Below are 19,509 nucleotides of genomic sequence, written 5' to 3'. Positions count from 1 at the left end.
CAAGCTCTAGAGGAGAACCAGCATTTTGATTTTTATTAATTTTACAGCTGTAGTCTGTCTATGTAAGGTCAGAACATTTCCAAGGGCAACTTTGCCAGAAAAACATAATGTACTGTAGTCCTGTCCTCAAAGAGGCTGATAGAGGGAGAGCTGGCTATATGGAATATCAATATTATCAATGTTAGTGCTGACACATTCACCCAAAGCCAAAGTGCATTAATTTTGAATGAGAATCAAGGAGATTTTTCAGTGTAATGCGAGTGAGAGACAGTGTAAAAAAAGCTGAAAATATAGTGCTGGCTTTTCAAGAATAAAATGGATTAAACTGCAAAATACAGGTACTTCGTCTCACAAACAGCACTTCTGTTATTTGTCCCCACTGAGTCTACCCAGTGATACTGATTGAGACTGAAACTCCAAACTGGTTGACGATGAAAACACCAGTAGCCAGACGCTACCTATTTTTGCAAAGGACATGAACACAGACAACTGATATAATCCGTTTCATGCAGGTGCACCATGTCGAAGTGGATGGTATCCTTGCAGATTTCCTATTTTAACATACAATAGACTATGCTTACATTTTGCTGAAATTTCTCAAGGTTAGCATCATAACTACTCTCCATGCATCAGCATGACCTCACTTTTTGATTGAACCTTACAGTGCTATTACCATGGTATGCCACAGGACATTTAAACAAGGGCATCACTGTGGCTAATCAAGTAATTGAAGAAATTATGGTAGCAGGAAGGTCATAAATACAAATCTCCAGGTTCAAACTCTGTGGGGCTCTAAGTGCAGTGTAGCTGAAAGTGAAATGGAAAAGAAATCAGCTGCAAGCAAGGAGAATCAATGATGAGGGAGGCTCTCGAACCTGTCTCTGGATCACAGATGCCATGCTGGTTGCAGGTGCAGGGGATGCAGCGAACAAAGGGACCACCGTTGGGAATCTCACGCTTGTACCCTGGGGTGCAGTCCTCACAGAACTGCCCCATGTAGCCCTGGGGGCATGTACACTCCTCCACCCAGGGGGCAGATGGAGAGGGGTCCGGGGCAGCTGTTACAAGGGTGACCCCTGAGAACTGGGCAGTATCTGTTGAAAGGAAAAGCCAACATCAATCAGACACGCAGGCACATAATAGCTACTCGAAGGCATTTAGTGTCTTTTTCTCTGCTACCGCAAATAATGGCACTGGCTGCGCTGGGGGCTATGGGTGTAATGATCCGAATGGCCAGTACCCTGTGTGTAACTAAGAGGAGAGGTCGACAATAATAGAACATATGAGGATCTCATTTTTTAAAGAAAGAAAAATCTGCCCATTTAGCTCAGCAAAAATATTGGCCTAAATGTGTCAGAGCCCGGTTCCCTATTCTTGTGACTCCACTTTGCTTTCTGTCGGTGGTAGAAAGAAGGATGTTTCTCTAAATCCAGCTTTGCGAGAGAAGAAATACAATATGTCTTATGCTATTTTGTACAGTTTCATGTGACAGAAGAATGAATTTAAATGAACTGATTGCTACTTTTAAAAACAGTAAACATTAGTCTTGGATAATGAGAATTAATATAAATATATGTCATAAATAATAATACAGTTTCCTTGATTTTGAAAATCTTTCCAAACTTACAAATGCCTGTTAATTGTTCATTTCTTTTTTTTTTATTTGCCGATGGGTTTGAATCCATTAACTCGATCATTATTCATTTTATCTACATTTTTTATCTGGATTTCCAAACATTTGGCGGCTTCCATCCAGCTTTAATACACCCACAGTACTTTATTTTTGCCTGCACACCAAACTTTGATTTTTCCACTGGACTTGTTTCCTGAGAAACCTACATCTTTCATCTTTAAAACCTCCTTTTTTAAAAAAATTTCGAGCTCTGTTTGATTTTAAGATTATGTTCCATAAGCATTGCCAAACAAATTATAGTCCCTAGACAGTCACCACAGAACATGACCACCCTTGAAACTTGTGTAATTTTAGTTTGCTACTCTTAATATTCATTGATTCACACTGAGGGTATCAGTAAACAAAACAAATTGAAAAAAACGCATGGCGTGACAGCAGTTTGCATCCACAAGGGATAATGGGTTCGTAGCTTATGATCACCACATGGTGCGCCCTTGCTCGCGAGTTGAAGGTCAATGGCGAACACCCTTTTTGCAGTGTCATTACAACAGTCTAGACTGGCTTCACACAGAGCATCTAAGCACAGAAACAGTCTCCATAAAGCTAGAAGACATAGAAGGAAATTAAGCTGAATGATCATACGTGCTAATACTTTTTCACAGCGTGAGAAAGTGAAGATGTGTTAGTCAATGATAGCCAAGTGAATGTCACACATTTTTAAACAGCTCCAGAGCTCTGAGATCTGCACTGTTACTGCAGATGGGTCTACCCCAGAGAGTTCCTTTGCAGAAAAAAAAGCAACATCAACAGGAAAAAAAAGTCGAATTTTTAGAAGAATATATCTGCAACTGTATTGATAACCAATAAACCATCTTCAATGCAAACCAAGTTCAGTACTTATGATCAGAACCATCCAATTTCCAAACAATGTACTATAAACACTGCACCAGGATAAAAATTATTTGTACCATATCCAATGGATGCAAAAATATTTAAGTACTGTAGTTTGTCCCATACAATTTTTTTCGAAGAAAGCTAAAAAGTAAAACAGGATTCTCTCTGCTATAAATGTTATCATAGTACTTTAATCTGGGGTTGTAATAGAGCTACTTTTGATGTTTTCCATCCATCAGATGTGAATGATTTTCAGTCCCTGGCTTGCTAACCACAGCAACAGATAAATCTGCTTTGACTGGCAGCTCTAAGGCCTCTCTGATTATCGCCTCTCTCTCTACCGACAGTCTAATGATTCGACTTGCATGAATTTGAAAAGGAAATTCAAAAGACTGTGTCATGGTCATTTGGAAAGGGAGTATTATAATCAGTGTCTGTGGACTTCAGGAGCTGCTGCTGTCTTGCACATTTCCTGTGGATCTGTGATCAAGATGTGTAACAGCAGCCAGCGTGGAGCAGTGCCTACTCATGTGCAGTTGTCACACAGAAAGACTTGTGTTCCTTAGCTATTTAAAGAAAGTAGACACCCACTCCATTACTTTAACAGCTTAGAAGTCACTTTTCTGTTTCATGAGAGCTATTTAATTTATTATTTTTAAAATTTCATACATGCTGTACAGGCTCAGAAGCCGTGATACTCATGAGCATTTAGTTTATAAGTGGTTCTGCAAGGTTGCCCAGGCTTATTCCTTGTGCATTTTCATGTTTTTGCAAAGAATGAGTGAAGCCAGTCTTTGGAGAAAATTGAAGCTTGCTTCTCTTTTAATGAATCTGACAGTATGACGGTTACTTATCAGCCAGATGTCTTACTTAACAACATTTACTCTAGAATACCTTTACTTAACAACAATGGATAAACAAAAGGTTTGATTTGCACTGACTCTTCTGTAAAGCTGCTATTTTAACTGTGATTTATTTAATAACTCAGGTTTCCAAGGTTACCTTGGTGGACTCCACTGTCCCTGTGTGGAACAAAATCAAATTTTAAGATGAAAAAACAGAAGAGTATAAACAAAAAATAGATTTGCATTAATTTAGCTCAGGGCTGCCCAGCTCCAGTCCTAGAGAGCCACAGTCCTGCTCTCCTTTAATAGTCAGGTCCTTAAGAGCTGGGAAAATCTGGCTAAACTGCTCCAATTAGGCCAATAATTTGTTCAATTGCCTTGTTAAGAGCTGAACAGGAATTAAAATACACAGACGCAGCACCCCTCCAGATCAAAATAATCATGTTATTAAGCCATTCAAATCACAAATCTAATAAATTAGAGGCTAACAACAAAGCAGAAAAGGAAGCAGCCTTTCCAGAAATATTTAGTTAACATCAATATTTTATAACTTAAAAAATAACAAATATAGGTGGACTGTCAGCACCACTAATGTGAACTACTTACAGTTCTGGCCTCCAGCATTGCTTATTTTAATGGCAGTGAGGTTGGAGAGAAGGTGTCGGAAGTCAGAAGAAGACAAGGAAGGCCGCTGTCTTTCCTCTTTTTCATGGAGCCTGGACAGAAAATTGATAAGATATCACATTTCGCACCAGACACAGATAACTGGATTGGACAATAAAAGGTTCTGATGCCCTGCAGGATGCAAGCACATGCGCATACAACACACAAAGGATTTTGATGCATTATTTCAGAGACTGCATTAGTTATAACAAAAGCAACAACAACAACAATAATAAGCAATTACTAATCTGAAAAACAAGCTAATGAAAGTGTTCTTTTGTTAATGAGCAAAGTTCCTTTTAATCTCAGTGAGTTGTCAACCGCTGAGTCCCTTTGGAACAGCATTGCCCTTTTTATCAAGCTGCAGGGAATCCACAGGCCCTTCATTAATGCTTCTCTTTAGCGCTGACAAAGTGAAAAAGAACAGGGGAGAAAAAAATCAAGCAGGTTAAATTTGTGACAACCAGTTCTCCAGCATAACCACAAAAACTGTCAAGATTTCTTCCTCCATTTTCATAGCTGTTGTAATTTCTTCAAATATTTTGAATTGTTACTTCACGAGCCAGTTCCACTTCCTACTCAATGTCATTTTCTAAAGGGAGGTATTTTCTATGGGGAGATACAATGTGACCAAACAACAGCAGACATTAGAAAAGAAGGGAAGACATTAATCATGCGGTAACATGTAGGTGTGAAGTAATTGCAGTTTTAAAGATCAGCCAAAACTAGAACACGTTTCCATTAATCATTTAACTAATGAGGGTGACACGATGGACAGCATCGCTGCCTTGTAGCACTGGGGCCCTGGTTCAAGTCCCAGGGTGCTGTTTGTGTGGAGTTCATATGCTCCAGTTTCCTCCCACGATCCAGACACACTGGTAGGTTAATTGGCTTCTGTAAACAAATTCGCCCCAGTGTGAGAGTGAATGTGTGCCTTTGTGTCGGTGTTTGCCCTGTGATGGACTGGTTTCCTGTCCAGAGAGTATTCCACCCTATATCCATTGCTTGCCAGGATAGACACCAGCTCGCCTGCAACCCTGTATTGGATAAGGCAATTAGAAAATGGATAGACCTAACTAATGATAGCTGAATTCAATGTAATTCAAGGCCTTACATGTCTTTCCTACACTTAAAAGCTGCTCAGTGTGTGCACCTTAAATGCATTATGTGAGTAATATCACATCAAGCAACTTAGATCCTTTTTGCAATAGAGGAGCATGCATTTAGGCATAATCTATTCATTTACCTTCATTATATCAGGACTTTCTGTCATTCTTGTGCAAGAGTGAGGCTGGGCAAGTTTACAACTTTACACCTTTCCTCTCATAGTTACCCTACCAAAGTGTTAGAGAATGCTTTAACATGGTACAGTGTGTCGTATTTCTCATGATTCCCGAGGACTATTAAATAGTAGCAGTTTTACAAGGTTGTTTCCTCACTGTGCTGTATTAAAGGACAAAAGGCTGCTGTACTTTATCTTGTAAGAAGCATGAGTGCTGGTGTATGTACAGTATGCTTCTACTACATTTCTGAAGGCAACAGCAGTCCTGGCTAATGTGTTAATACCCGGCAGTCTCTAGGATTTAGGATCACTGGATTTCAAATCCCTTTGTGCAGATGGAGAATGTGATGGGGCTTTCCATCAGATCATGGTCATTGACATCTCATTCAGGGCTGTGTCAACTGTTCTTGGTAACCTAGCGCCATATCTCCACAAACATACAGTACTGGACTTGATGTCCGATGTATTACAGATGCACACATTGTCTTTAACTCCCTTTTCTTTTGAAAATGAAAATGAAAACAGAGCAGAGGACAAGCTATACACAACTCTGTGAGATTTTTCATATTGTAATGATTCTTATTCATCAGGCCTAATCTGGACTTGAAGATTTACCTGACACACATCTCATTTAAGTACCCAAACATACCTTCTGTGAATTGGAGTGTATGTGAAAATCTCCACAGCAAAGCTGTCATCACTTGTCTTACCCAAGTACCCGGTACTTATTCAGCTATGTGAATGCTTAAGTGTCAGTACAATGACTTAAACTATACTGGTGTTGCAGCTGTAGAAATATAGCAGTTTATGACTGCAGTACTAACACTACAATAAAAAATAGCAATTACATGTTGTGCATAATACCTAGAAATTTTTTGACGTTTGCAAAATGTGTCACAAATCCAGTTCTGCTGAATTAGAATTTAGAATGAGATGAACTGGGGAGCAAAAGTGATGAAGTAATACAGAGTGTTCTGTATTCTACATTTTACTTGCAAAGTTTATTGACGCGCGTAGATTTGCATAGGAAGCAACAGGAATTTAAGTGCCAAAGTGTATGTAAGATCGCAAATATATTTTACTTTAATTGCTGGAATTAGAAGTATAACTCTTTAGATTTATGATGCATTTTACCCTTAGTTGAATGGCAAATTGCTTGAGAACTGATTCAAATGATTCTGCTCTGTGCTGGTTGGAAACCATTATCCTACAGAAAAGTGTCAACAGTGTTTCTAGGTAGGAAGCCTTTTCATGTTGCTGTGATGGGAGCACTTGTATCTATCCTTGCCTATGGAATCACAGTATGAATCCCCACAGAGTGTCCTAAGAAATCCTTGCACTCAATTTCAAAGTGGCAATGCTGAGCTGCAAGAGAAAGAGCATAAGATGCAGATGGAGTGTAATGTGACATTATCTTTCTCCAAAGGATAGAATCTGGGCTCCAGATTCAATGAAACAATTACAGTGCAGCAGTTGTGTGTGTAAAAAAGTGTTCTTTTTCATGCCTGTAAAAATGGGCCTTTCTTTTCCACACACCTCTTTTTACCCCAAACTCTAATAGTGCTATATACCACATAAAGAAAAATCTCTCTCACTTAAGAAACTGAATTCCTTTTTTTATAAAACATCAGAAATATGACTCAGATACAAGACGCATGCTTCCTTTTGTCCTATGACATATCACTTTAGAAATGTCTTCACACATTGCTTATTAGCAGGGATTTGTGATATATATTTCATGCATAAATGACAGAATCAATCTAACCCACCTTTATAAGAACAGAAGAACAATTCTAGTAAGTAAAGAATTTTCAGTCTAAGTGTTTTTGCATCAAATTACCCAGAACATTGTGACAGACCCTGTCTTCGATCTAGGGAGCTTATCTGAATTTTTTTTTCAAACTAACAATGCAAGGATCTTCAAAATGCAAACACACCCTTTTTGTACCAAACCAACCATAATTAAAGCCAGACGAGAGTATGCACCAACTCCCTTCACCTCTAGAAGCAGATTGACTGCAACTGCAGTTCCTCCATCTACTGGCCTCCCACAACCCAGTGCCAGGTTCTAAGGTGAAGCTATGGTTGCTGATCCTGTACTTCGTCTGTTCCTCCTTGTTGTTTCTCACCCTGGACAGAAACTGGCCAGTGTACTGACCATGGGATGCCCATTCAGGGTCTTCCAATCACATAGGCCCACCTGTTAATCACTTCTAACCCACTCTTGCAAGTAAATGGTGTTCTGCCACTTGTTTGCTACTGTTCGGAGGAATCCTGCTCATGACTGGCTAATTTCATGACAGGCATAGCATTTCCCAGACTTGAACTGTCTCTGAGCCTAAACTTTAGTTTGAAACTTTAAGGTGTTAACTGAGCCACTCGGGAGTCCCTGCAAAGTATTTTTTAGCCAATTAGGGCTTATTTTATGAAAGCTACGTTTAACAACTAGGCAGTGAAAAACATGTGTGTTGCTGCAAGGTCACTTACAATTGAACCTTCATCCCATTCATAGGTTGAACAATCTGGAATTTCTGGAGCTTGTGCAGGCTGCAGTCGGTATAAAAAGGCAGGGCTTAAAAATGAAACCTCCTGATCATAAGCTTCTCTTTTTAACCACAGTGGACAACCACACAAAATCTTGATGGGCAGAATAGCTTACCTGAATACAAACGTGCACTGAGGAATCAAGCTCATTTTCTGTCCAGCAACAGGGAAAAGATGTGTGGTGACTTCCATTCCAGAACCCTGGAGAATCACCGTCACCTCCTGTGGCAAGAGCTCCACACTCTCCGCTTGGAAAGTGAAGGAGAGGGGCTGCCCGTAACTCAGCTGTCTGTTCCCCAAAAACATTTCTGAAAAGCCATCACAAGCAATTAGGCGAAACTTGCACTGCCATTTCATCTTCAGAGCCCATGTGACGCTCTTCTAAACGAGCTCGCCCACAGGCTGAATAATAACATTATTCAGCAACCACTGAATGTATTCCTGGGTGGCATCACAAAAAAGGCATGCAAATGCTTTTCGAGATATAGGAGGTCAAAATCTTTAACATCCTACAGAGATCAGAGTGCATGCATTATTTACTGTGCTGCTCTTTTCTCTAGGCAATTTAATTGCATTAATATGATTTCTGTGCAGGGTGGCACATTACAATAAAATAATGAATATATATATTTATATATTTTATTAAAAACACATTTGGACTCCACTGTATTTAATTGCTATTGATGCCCTTCAGTACCATTCTAATGGTAAAATACATTAGCCCCTGAATGATTGCCCAGTAGTCTCATAGCCTGAAGTACCAAACAGAAAGTTTCTAATGCTCATTTGTCATCTCTGGTTTGGATCTTCATTTTCTTGCTGATTTTTTATTTGTAAGAAAATTCCTTTTTTGCTGTGATGATTAACAATAAATGCAGGATCACAAAGGCATTTTTGTGTCATACTTTTTTGTGTTGTTTTTCTGATTTGATAGTTATGCTGGGGTCGGGCATTTCATTGTTATTGTGGGCACACTGAGAAGCTGCGGTGTATTTCAAAAAGCAAATTTAATTTTCACAGTTTTAAATCTGCTCCCTATTACTGTAATTTTTTTCACTTCTGACATGCTCAATATGGTGCATGTACAATATGAACTCTTGTCTTCCAACAAAACTAGCAGCTGTTTGAAATGTGTTTGGAAACAAATCTACAGGACAAACCATATACCACTTTGCTGCTAAAACTATAATATTCCAGCAGTGTGATGTGCACTGTTCAATGACACTACCTTTTGCTTTTGGTACCTCAGTAATAACTGCTCATTATTATATTCAGGACCAAAACTGTCTTTATCAAATCATTCTTATCACTTTAAGAAGATAAATAAATACTATCACCGTTTTTAGGCTTTTTCTGACTAATGTTTTTGACAAAGAATTATACATCTATCAGACAAATAGGATAAGCTCAAATAAGTCCATCCATCCATTATCAGTAAGCTGCTTATTCCTGGCAAGAGGTGTGGTAACTAACAGCCTATGCCAGAAAAATAGGGCAGAAAGACACACATTTAGAAGCAGCAATTATCCTACCCAGCATGCCTTTGGGGGCAGGGAGGGGTGTGGTGTGGTGGAGGAAACTAAAGCCCCTTGCAGGAACCTGTGTGAACCTGCAGAGAACATGCAAACTCCACACAATCCAACCGAGAACTAAAACACTAACCCCCGCAGCACAATGCCTCCCCTCAGATAAGAAAAAAACAACCTTGATTAATAAATTAATTAATAAACAAACATCCAATACAATAACATACTATTAAATAAACAATTATAAGTATCTTAATTTGAGTAACAGCAACAGTAACACATTTCATTGTGACATTTAATATTCCACTATACCTGAAATGAATGTGTATACACATTTAATGTGTGTATGGTGCAATTGATCATTTTTAAATCACCACTCATGACTTATGATCTTATGCAATATCACATCCATTTTGAACTTCCTGAAGTACTGTTCAGGAATTGTATTTCAAAACTGAGTGTCTCAATTTTGTCATTTCAAGTGGAAATAGATGAATTCCTCTGTGTCAAATTTGGATGTGTCTTGTAACCCTAACCCTAGTCCGGCCTCAAATGCACACTCATTTAAATACCATTGTAACAGAATTTTTGAGGTGAATGAAAATTTGCTTCTGGAAACTACATTATTCAATAAGATGAATTTACAGATGTGTTTGGTAATTTATTGCATAATTTTATTATCCTATTTTTGGTTTGAGAAACTTTATTAACTCTGATGAATGGAGGACTTCAGAGACGGATTGCAAAATTGCTCAGTTTTAACCCCAGCTAGGATTAGGGTTAGCACTCTCACAATACTTAGACATTTTTTTTACCTCATGACTGTATTTGCAGGCCCAAGTAAACTTTAGGAAAGGTCATATCTTTCACCGATATTCATTTTTAATTTTCGGATAAATTTGGCTGCATATATGGTATTGCACAGCTCAGGAATTGTACTTCAAAACTGAGTGAAATTAAAAGTGTTAAGAAAATGCATTGTATTGGGTAAACTGTCTCAGTTTTGTCATTTCAAGTGGAAATAGATGAATACCTGGTGTCAAATTTGGATGTGTCTTGTAACCCTAACCCTAGTCCGGCCTCAAATGCACACTCATTTAAATACCATTGTAACAGAATTTTTCAAGTGAATTAAAATGTTCCTCTAGAAGCTACAGTATTCAATAAAATTAATATACAAATGTGTTTAGTAATGTATTGCATAATTTTATTATCCTGTTATTGGTTTAAGGAACTTCATTAACTCTCAAAGCACTTAGACATTTTTTAAGCTCATAGATGGTTACAAAATCCATGTTAGACATTTTCTAACCACTGTTTCCAGTACAGAGGAGCAGCAGCCTGTCCTGCCAATGTCACATGTTCCTTTTTATCTTCATTGTGGTTGGTGGTTTTACCACATCAGATTGCTGCAGAATTTAAAATCTTTGCTCTTCATCATTTGAAGGACCACATACAGAGTTTTTAATGGATGTTTCTACCCACAGGTACATATGGAAGATTTCTTGCTAAAGGGAGTATTTTATATTTTCATCCTTATGTTCCAGGTGACCTGTAGAATGTTGTCTTGTATCTTAACATGTCACAGTTATTTGGAAATGCATTTAAACCAAGAACAGGAGGCATTTCTTTACCCTAAAGGTTGTAGGAGCATGGAACAAGCTGTCCGGTCATATCATTAAAGCCAGTGCCCTAGATTCCTTGAGGAAATTGATGGATGAGATTCTTGAATTAATTAGTTACTGATTACCAATTCGGCTAAACAGGCCAAAAGGCCCCCTGTTGTTTACAAACTTTCTTTTGCTCTTAAACTACTGCAAGAGAGCAAGAACACCAGTAGCTTCTCATGATTACTACCATTTACTGGGTCTATATTAGGACAACCTGAACAGAGCAGTTTACTTCAAGGATCTAAAAGAATTTCCTTCGGGGAAACACAGCTTTTTGTAGCTCTGATCCACCTTCTTTACAACTGAACAGTGGAGGCAAAACATTAAGTGGAATCTGGCAGTCATACCAGGATGAATATCCTAACTCATAGAGTAAAGACGTCAGTAAGACTTGAACTAATGCTACCAGAAACAGTTTGGGATCGAGTGACATAAGATTGTTTCTCTGCTGGAGGTGAAAAGAAAAGCAAGGAATGAATTTAAATGTATAGATTAGATATACTGTACTCCAATACCCAAAACACAACAGATTAATCCTCTGCAGAGCCCTTTATTGAAATTCAGTGAAAAATCTGCAAATCTTTTGGAAGATGGCATTGATCAGTTTTATCCGTCATTCTCCCAATGTTTAAAATGTTTATACAGCTGTGAATGTGATCTCACCTGAATTCAGAGCTATTGTACTATGCATCTTCTCTAGGATGCCTACAGACAAACTCTAGTCTTCTGCTTCCCAAATTATCCATCTGCAGCGAGTCCTTAAATGGTTAGGCAACCTAATGTGGAACTTTATTCAATGTATTGTCTATTTTGAGATGTATCACATGATGTCAGTATCCCTGCAATATCTTTTCTGACAGCAGCACAGATGAGAGATATTTTTATTGATAGATCTTGAATCAAACTTTTCTGTTGACTGGAGCATGAGAACGGATGGCTGCTCTGCTTCCTGCATCATAACAGATTTTAAAATTCAAAGCCAGTGCTGCATTGCACTCAGATCCTTTTTTTACTTTTCCTGCTACAAAGTGTCTGCTTTTCTGTTTTCTTCTCTCCCTTTTACCACTCAGTCCACAGTTTTGCAGAGAGTGAGAAGAATCGTTTTTGTGCACGTTTGTGATTGATCAGTTTTTTTGCCTCTGAGGCTCAGCTTTTTGTTTTAGCTCTTGAAAATCAGCTCTCTCATTGTCTCTTACCAGTGCCTTTTCTTTTCACTGTCCCACCTCACCACCCCCTGAATCCAGCCAGTCCCCAAATCCCCCAATTTGAATTCACTTGGATGACACCATGCCCACATTCTCTGAAACCCATCATCATCTGCCTCTCTTAGCCTCATCACCAGCAGCAGAAAAAGCCCTGCAGAAGAGGCACACAGCTACCAGTAGGGGGTGCTGTTAGAAGCCAAAGTAACTAAGCTGAGCCCACTCAACACCGACCTGGTCACAGCTTGCTAAAAAACACAGCTCACAGTTTGCACATAATCAATTTCTGGACTACAGGGCCTGAAGTGAGATCAAAACGGTGCCCTTTTAATTAGATAGCCAACTGGGCTTGTAAATCTTGCAGCGATTGAATTACAGTAATGACAGCATTTGCAAAGGTCTTCCTACAGTTTCTGACCAGTAGAAACACAGAGGTAGGTTACAATATTGTAGACCCAGTGAGTCACATTTTGGCAGTTTGCGAAAGGAAAAAAATACATATTTTTGTCTCTGGTTATTTCAAAAAGCTGGAAAGCCTGGAACAGTAAAGGAGGATCAGACTCCATGAAATTTTACTTTCCTTATATTTGTTCCTTATATATTTTCCTATATATTTTTTTGACTATTTGAATATTAAAGAGGCATGACATCTGCAAAAACTAATTCACAGGGAGGCAGCCTTGGAAGGCATGAGTGTGTGGTATTAAGTACTGCAGGCTCATGCTTCTGGGTCCTGTGGGGGTCGTTCTGTGTGACGTTTGCATGTTCACATGGGGTTTTTCCAGATGCTTGTTTCCTGCTGGGCAGGTTCACTGGAGACTCATTGGAGGACGAAGGCCTACTTTGCACCCTGTTCCACTGGGATGGGTTCGGCTTGCTACATCCCCTGCCAGGAATAAGTAGCTTTCTAATGGATGACAGACATCCTGGTAATACCATCATATTGGTCCTGTCTCAAAAGCCAATTAAAAATGACTCTTCATTGTGAGAAGATTGAGGGACAAATTAACCCAAAATATAATGGCACACTTTGTTGGTTTAATCCTTAGAAGAGTTGTCTGCAGACAGAAAAGATAGTAAGATAATTAAACACAGTGTTGTGGCAATAGATCTCAGCTGTTTACTATGATGCACACTATGGAAACAGGCGCTGGAAAGGAAAGATAAGAAAACACAATAAAATACTTCAAAAGCCGTTTACTTATCATCTCCTTCTTGACAAACTGAACTCTTTGATGGATCGTCCCATAAAAAACTAGCCCTTAAACACTCTATAGGACTCTGTAGGATACTGATGGATCTAAGCTGTACCCGTTATAAGGAGTTTTTAAGTTTGTACAGTATATGATGCATTACATTTTTTGTATGTTTTGGCTGGATCATTAGCATTCAAAGTGCTGCATGTGCGCTGCTGTTTAATGGTTGGTTGTCATCAGGTGTCCATCACCTCCAAATCTGAGCTCAATAAGCCTGACTTGCAGGAGTAAAAAGCTCTGCATTTCTTTGACGTTGCTGCTTTTTAAAATTCTGCCTGGCTCCCAACAAGCCTCTCTTATCCTCTCAGAAACAGCTCCTTGAAAACCCTGTCAGGTACAGGCAGCCCTGGTATGAGATCATTCACCTAGTGAGGTGCGTTTCTGTGAAGCACTGCAGCACACAGCTTTCATCTTACTGCTTCCTGTAATGCATTAAACTCAGCAGAGACCCTCTCATTCACATAAACACTTCAATGCCCTCATGACATCCCTGCATACTTGGGAACATCTCTCTCTGCATCACAGAAGGCTGGCAGTTTCTGGTATTTGATTGCTTTTAGCCCAACATGCCTCTCCAGGTTTTCTTTCCTAGTAATTGTTTTCTATTAATACTGTAGCTCTTATGCTGCATTTGTTTTTTTTTTCTAGCATTATCCACAAATTGTAAAAGCTTGTTTTTTTAAAAAAAACTATGCAGCACTGACTCACTCTGGATTTACAGTGTAAGTGAATTACTTACAGCAGTTAAGTCCAAGGTCTTAGAACTAACTTGGCTTTCCTTAGGTTGATCTTGTGGACTGTGCCACAATCACACAACACAGGAACAGCAGGCATCTCAGTATTCCTCACGTTGAGCTCTGACTAGTACAAGGCTCACGTAGTGTGACCCACTTTCTGGGCTCTGTAAAAACTTTCTTTCAATAGCAGTTAAATACTGATTAATATGTATCTATAGAAATCTAAAACGTATGGCTAACCCAAAACATTTAACAGTAGTGGGACAAAATGCATATAATTATGAGCCCTCAATATTGTATTTCAGTAGTTTGTTAGGCTGTATACTACAGTATATGAACATCAGAGTCTGTTAACAGTTTCCACAAGAACAACATGAACAACATTAAAATCATTAATATCTATAATATGTACTGAGCACATTTACTTTATATAATTTCTGCAGAAAAGGTTCGGGTTCTACACAATTCTGGCCTAGTTACGGGCTTTTTGTATCTATTTGTAATCTTATACACAATAATTCTTCATGAATGGCACATATTAAATTTCAGCTTGCCATCACAGTCACATACAAACCACTAATGATGTTATCAATTGTAAAAGTATTTTTTAAATTTACAATATTTTCAATATAATTGTGCACATTCAACCTACCTCCACGCTAAAATCATGGGAAAAATATATTGTAGTATTTAAGCACTGTAGAACAATAATAACTCTTCATTTTAACCAGGAATTAGTGCTCTTGGATAATAATAATTCATAGTCAAAATACACCAGGCATCAAGCTTTTAAGTAATTACAGCACAAAAAAAATGTATTCATCCACTATCGCTGCCAGTGTTTAAGTAAATTCCATATCATCTTTCTTTTTATTGTTGAATACCCTGGCAAGTTTTAAACATTAGGAATTACAAGTTCAGTATGCATTTGCATGATGACAGCCTGCAGTTGTACAAATCGTGGGTCTGAAGCCCCAAACCTGGTAGTACTGAACTGCCTCTAGCTTTAGTAATTTTTCCATTAGCTCCATGTGATGTCAGACAGACAGCAGTCTCAGGACATACCCACTCGCGAATGCAAACTGACACCTTGAAGATAATTGCAATGAACTTAGAATCTATCATTTTAGAAAACACCTGCCAGGACTGTGAAGATTGAAAAGGAGAATTAGAGGCACAGTGTTTCAGCAGCAATGCTTCATTTATCAAAATCCTGCTATTCGTGATATCATTTATGAGATTGACTCTTTTTTCAGCTCATGCTATTCCAGATTTTCAAACAAATAGTTTGCCATGTTCATGGAAGCAGACTTGACTTGTTATGCAGTTCTTGTGCACAGTATATGCCATAAGGTTTATTCAGATTCAAACATGACTACAAAATCTGTTATATCCTTGTACAAAGAGGACAGTTTCTCTAAAGGATCTCTGGTATTACTCTTGGTTAAAGGCCGTTGGCACACTGAATAACAGAAATTGTGAGGATTAGAGTTTAAAAATAAATATACAGTACTTCTTGCTCATAAAGGACTTGAGGCTTGAATTTTGAACATAAAAGCCTCTGTAAACCTTTATATAGATTAGAAACAAGGAGCAAGTTCCAATTCTGTAACAGAATATATAAGTAATTTACACTGGTTCATACTCTATTAGTTTTTTTCCTCCAGGCAAGGATCATGGATCAAGCTTTTTCTCTCTATTTCAGGTACTTTTCTGGTCTGTGAACATATAAATAGTAACAGTATTCAGTTTAATCATTTAAATGTGCCTAGGCTGCATGTGTGTAATCACAAATACCCAAGAAGAGAATAGAAAGAAGGCATGGGCAGCATTCACTAGTTATGTGACTGGCACTAAATCTAAGGTAAAGTTGGCTGATAATTGTTCCTTGAATTTATATAGTTATTTTTATCCTAAAACATTCCAAAGCAGTTAGAGTACATACAGGAGGGACCCCACTTAATCCACCAGTGAACTAAGGATGGGACACCCCATCTATGATCCAGTAAGAGGAGTGAGAAATTTCCTCATCAGTTCAATTAAGGGAGAACTGAAGGTACAGGAGGCTAGTCTGAACAAGCCCAAGTGGACAGTTGGCAAAGAAACCAGGGTTCACACCCTTAATCTTACCACCAGTGCCCTGGCATTTTGAAAGACCTGCTGTATAGAGCAGGACCTCCCATTAATAGCATCCCCAATCCCTATACCAGTGCTGGTGTGGAACCAGTGTTCCTGGTAATTATTCTTCTCTTTTATACCCATTTACAAAACAGAAGAGAAAAGATAAAATGTTCATTGAAAGCGACAATTCCTTCCCTCCATTTTTCCATCATTTTTGATCTTCACGTATCTAATGTCCATGGTGACAGGAAAAGCAGAGCATCATCCATCGTTCATCGTTCAAATCAGAACTTTTATAGTTTCTTTGCTTGTGAGTGTTTATCGTATCTGAACTACTGTTGGGTAAAAAATCTATATTGTTCACACTGAGATGCACTTCATTCAGTGGTATCATACTGTATACAGCACACACAAGGCACATTTACTCAAAGCAAACATGGACAGACATCCTCTCTCGCAAGACGTACGTGGTTTTTATTTGCTACAATTTATCTTGCCTGTTATGACAAGTCAATCAGAAATCAATGAGAAGACTGAAAATCAAGGAAAAGACTGGGAACCTAATCAAAGGTCTAAAAACGATCAAAACATGTAGACGGCCAGCCTGGTCTGGCTTTACAAATGGAAATCAGGATAAGCTTCAGTGAAATTAGATCCATTCTACAGCTATCCATGCAGTGCTATAAGAGGATTCCTCTCTCACACAGCTTATCACTACAGCAGGACAAGACAGTCCAAAGGATTTTCCTTTTAGCATTTTGCTAATTTTGTATGTCTTGTCAATTAAAGCAATCAATTACATAAGGAGAACCAAGGCAATCTTGCAATCAATTCTGATTAGAATGGTTCAACGACTTTAGAGAGGGTGTTTGTAATGTTAGTTTCTAGCACTGGGGCTGCCATTTAATTGTAAAGGGAGAGAGGTCAATATCAGTTAAAGCTACAACATAAAAAAGTTAAATACGTTTAGGCAGCTTCTTTCCAAGCAAGGACAAAAACTTACCAGGTGCTTTATAGAAGCCAGAGTCTTTCTCACTATAAGGGAGCAAGTAGACCTCACCCTCCTTCCAGATCAAAGAGCTTTCTAGCCCATTTGAAAACTCCCCTATCCAGCCTTCTGTATCTATAAGATCAGAATAAGAACATATCACTAATATTGGTTATAATCATCACAACAGTAAAAACATGGTAAATCTGCATTTGTAAACATTAAATATTTGTAAAGTATTAAATACTTTTAATACATGGAAGCACAAGGAATTAGGTTAGGATTAAGTTATTTTTTACAATGCAAAATTTTCACTCTGTTTCCCTGCCTGACCGAGCGCAGTGAAGCCCTGGATTTGAGCTGTCTTCTCCCAGTCACCTCTGTGTAGCTCGTCTGCACTGCTAAAGCAGCAAGGCAAACCCACGGGTCTACAATAGCATCTCTCCAGCACAGGGGATTCTGAGTACGGCTCTGACTGAGATCTGCTCCACAGGCACATGCTTTCTTCAACAGCTTTCTGTTTTATGTTGTGAAGAAACCATTGTGTTTGATTTAATTGCCAGCTGCATATAACCAGGAAAAGAGGACTGTTTTTGGTTCTCTTTCCTAGTGTAAATGCTTGTGTTGATATATTGTGTGGCTTAGTGAAGAAAAGAAGGGAAAAAGGCAAAAAATAGGTAGCTGTCATGGCTGCCATAGTGTTAGCAACACTGAAAAGAGAAGGTTTGTGTCTGAACAATCAGTATTCTGTGGATTAGCAGCTTCACTGATTACCTTCAATGAAGTCAGAGGTGATGTTGATTGCTGAGTAGTGTGAGGCTGATGTGCAGACAGCCGAGTGTCCAAAGCAGAAACAGTTCAAACATCCATCAGGATTCTGGGAATCCAGGTTGAAAGATCCTGGTTTGCATCTGAATCAAGAAACACAGATCAAGGCATTGCAAGGATGTAAGACAGTAAACTCCAACATCATTAAATTGACTTTGAAATCAATTTTCACTAATCCATCCATCCATTTTCTAATTGCTTTATCCAGTACAGAGTCACGGGGGAGTCAGGGCCTCTCCAAGGTAGCATTGGGAGACAGGCAGGATACGCCCCGGTCAGGAAGCCAGTCCATTGCAGGGCAGAAACACACAAACACAGACACGCACACTCACACCAGGGCCAGTTTTTCTGGTAATGTTATTAAAGCTACTGTAATTAAACTACAAGTACTGTATGCCTTTGGATTGTGGGGGGGCACTGGAGCACTCAGAGGAAACCCACATGAACCTGGGGAGAACAAATAGACTCCGCACAGACGGCACCAGAGGATTCGAACCCAGGGCCCCAGCGCTGCAAGGAAGCACTGCTTACTGGTGCACCACCGTGCTGCCCCAACTTTCACTTATAAAAATTCAAATTCATTATTGAGCAAATAATTACGTTAAGTACAACACATACAGTACAGTACATCTCCTTTCAATAAAAATAAAACAAATGAGTTTTTTAAACAAAACTGTAGTTTCTGTCTGTATTTAAACATGAATTATCATTCAAATGAAAATGGAACGTAGTGACATTGCATGACAAGTTGTAATGGGAAAGGAAAAGCCAGATGGCAAATTCTTCAAGATGACAATTAAACTCCTGTGGTATTGCATGAACTTATTTACTGGGTTGATCGAAAAACTGAGAGTTGAAATAATAAGGAAATAACTGAGAAGTCCCACAGTCCCTTATGAGAAAGCCTAGGTGTTTGTAACCAGTTGTAATTAAAATAGTTTTATTTTGAGGTGAATGTATTTTGGTAATCATCTACATCGAGGATACTGCCTTACAAGCAGCACCTTTCCTTTTAAGCGCATGGAGTCTCTATGAATTGTGGGAATGGATATTAATGAGCTCATTCCAACTCCCGGTTCTTGGAGGCAGGGCCATGCCAAGAAACTCCTAATTTCAGTTTTTCTGTATATGAAGTGGAAGGACGCAGCCATAGACACTTCATCTACCCAACATGGTGCAGCTAACTCTGACCCATGTAGGGTCTGCATATACCATGTCTCCATCAAGCTGGAAACCCCTCTGAGTGTCACGGAGAGCTCGAAGGATCATGTCACTGGCACACTGGTTTGTGTCTGGCACCACATTTCTGTGAGAAGTGCG

The 19,509-nt window shown here is 38.9% G+C and overlaps 1 protein-coding gene across 1 annotated transcript in view; it reads right to left on the bottom strand.

Moving 5' to 3' along the window:
• lamc3 (laminin, gamma 3) overlaps positions 1-19,509 on the bottom strand; it is a 78,588-nt gene that overhangs the window by 25,204 nt on the left and 33,875 nt on the right. Inside the window, exons 8-12 of the mRNA XM_088940766.1 lie at positions 18,136-18,272; positions 17,377-17,496; positions 7,977-8,169; positions 3,979-4,088; positions 876-1,094 (exon numbers count right to left, since the gene is read on the bottom strand). Coding sequence (XP_088796892.1) covers positions 876-1,094; positions 3,979-4,088; positions 7,977-8,169; positions 17,377-17,496; positions 18,136-18,272 — 779 coding nt within the window. The remainder of the gene's footprint in view (positions 1-875; positions 1,095-3,978; positions 4,089-7,976; positions 8,170-17,376; positions 17,497-18,135; positions 18,273-19,509) is intronic.

The sequence above is a fragment of the Atractosteus spatula genome, chromosome 23 (assembly GCF_055471065.1).
Source record: "Atractosteus spatula isolate fAtrSpa1 chromosome 23, fAtrSpa1.hap1, whole genome shotgun sequence".
In the NCBI taxonomy this organism is placed as follows: domain Eukaryota; kingdom Metazoa; phylum Chordata; class Actinopteri; order Semionotiformes; family Lepisosteidae; genus Atractosteus; species Atractosteus spatula.
Note: the sequence above shows the minus strand (reverse complement) of the source record. Positions and strands in the feature narration are given on the sequence as shown.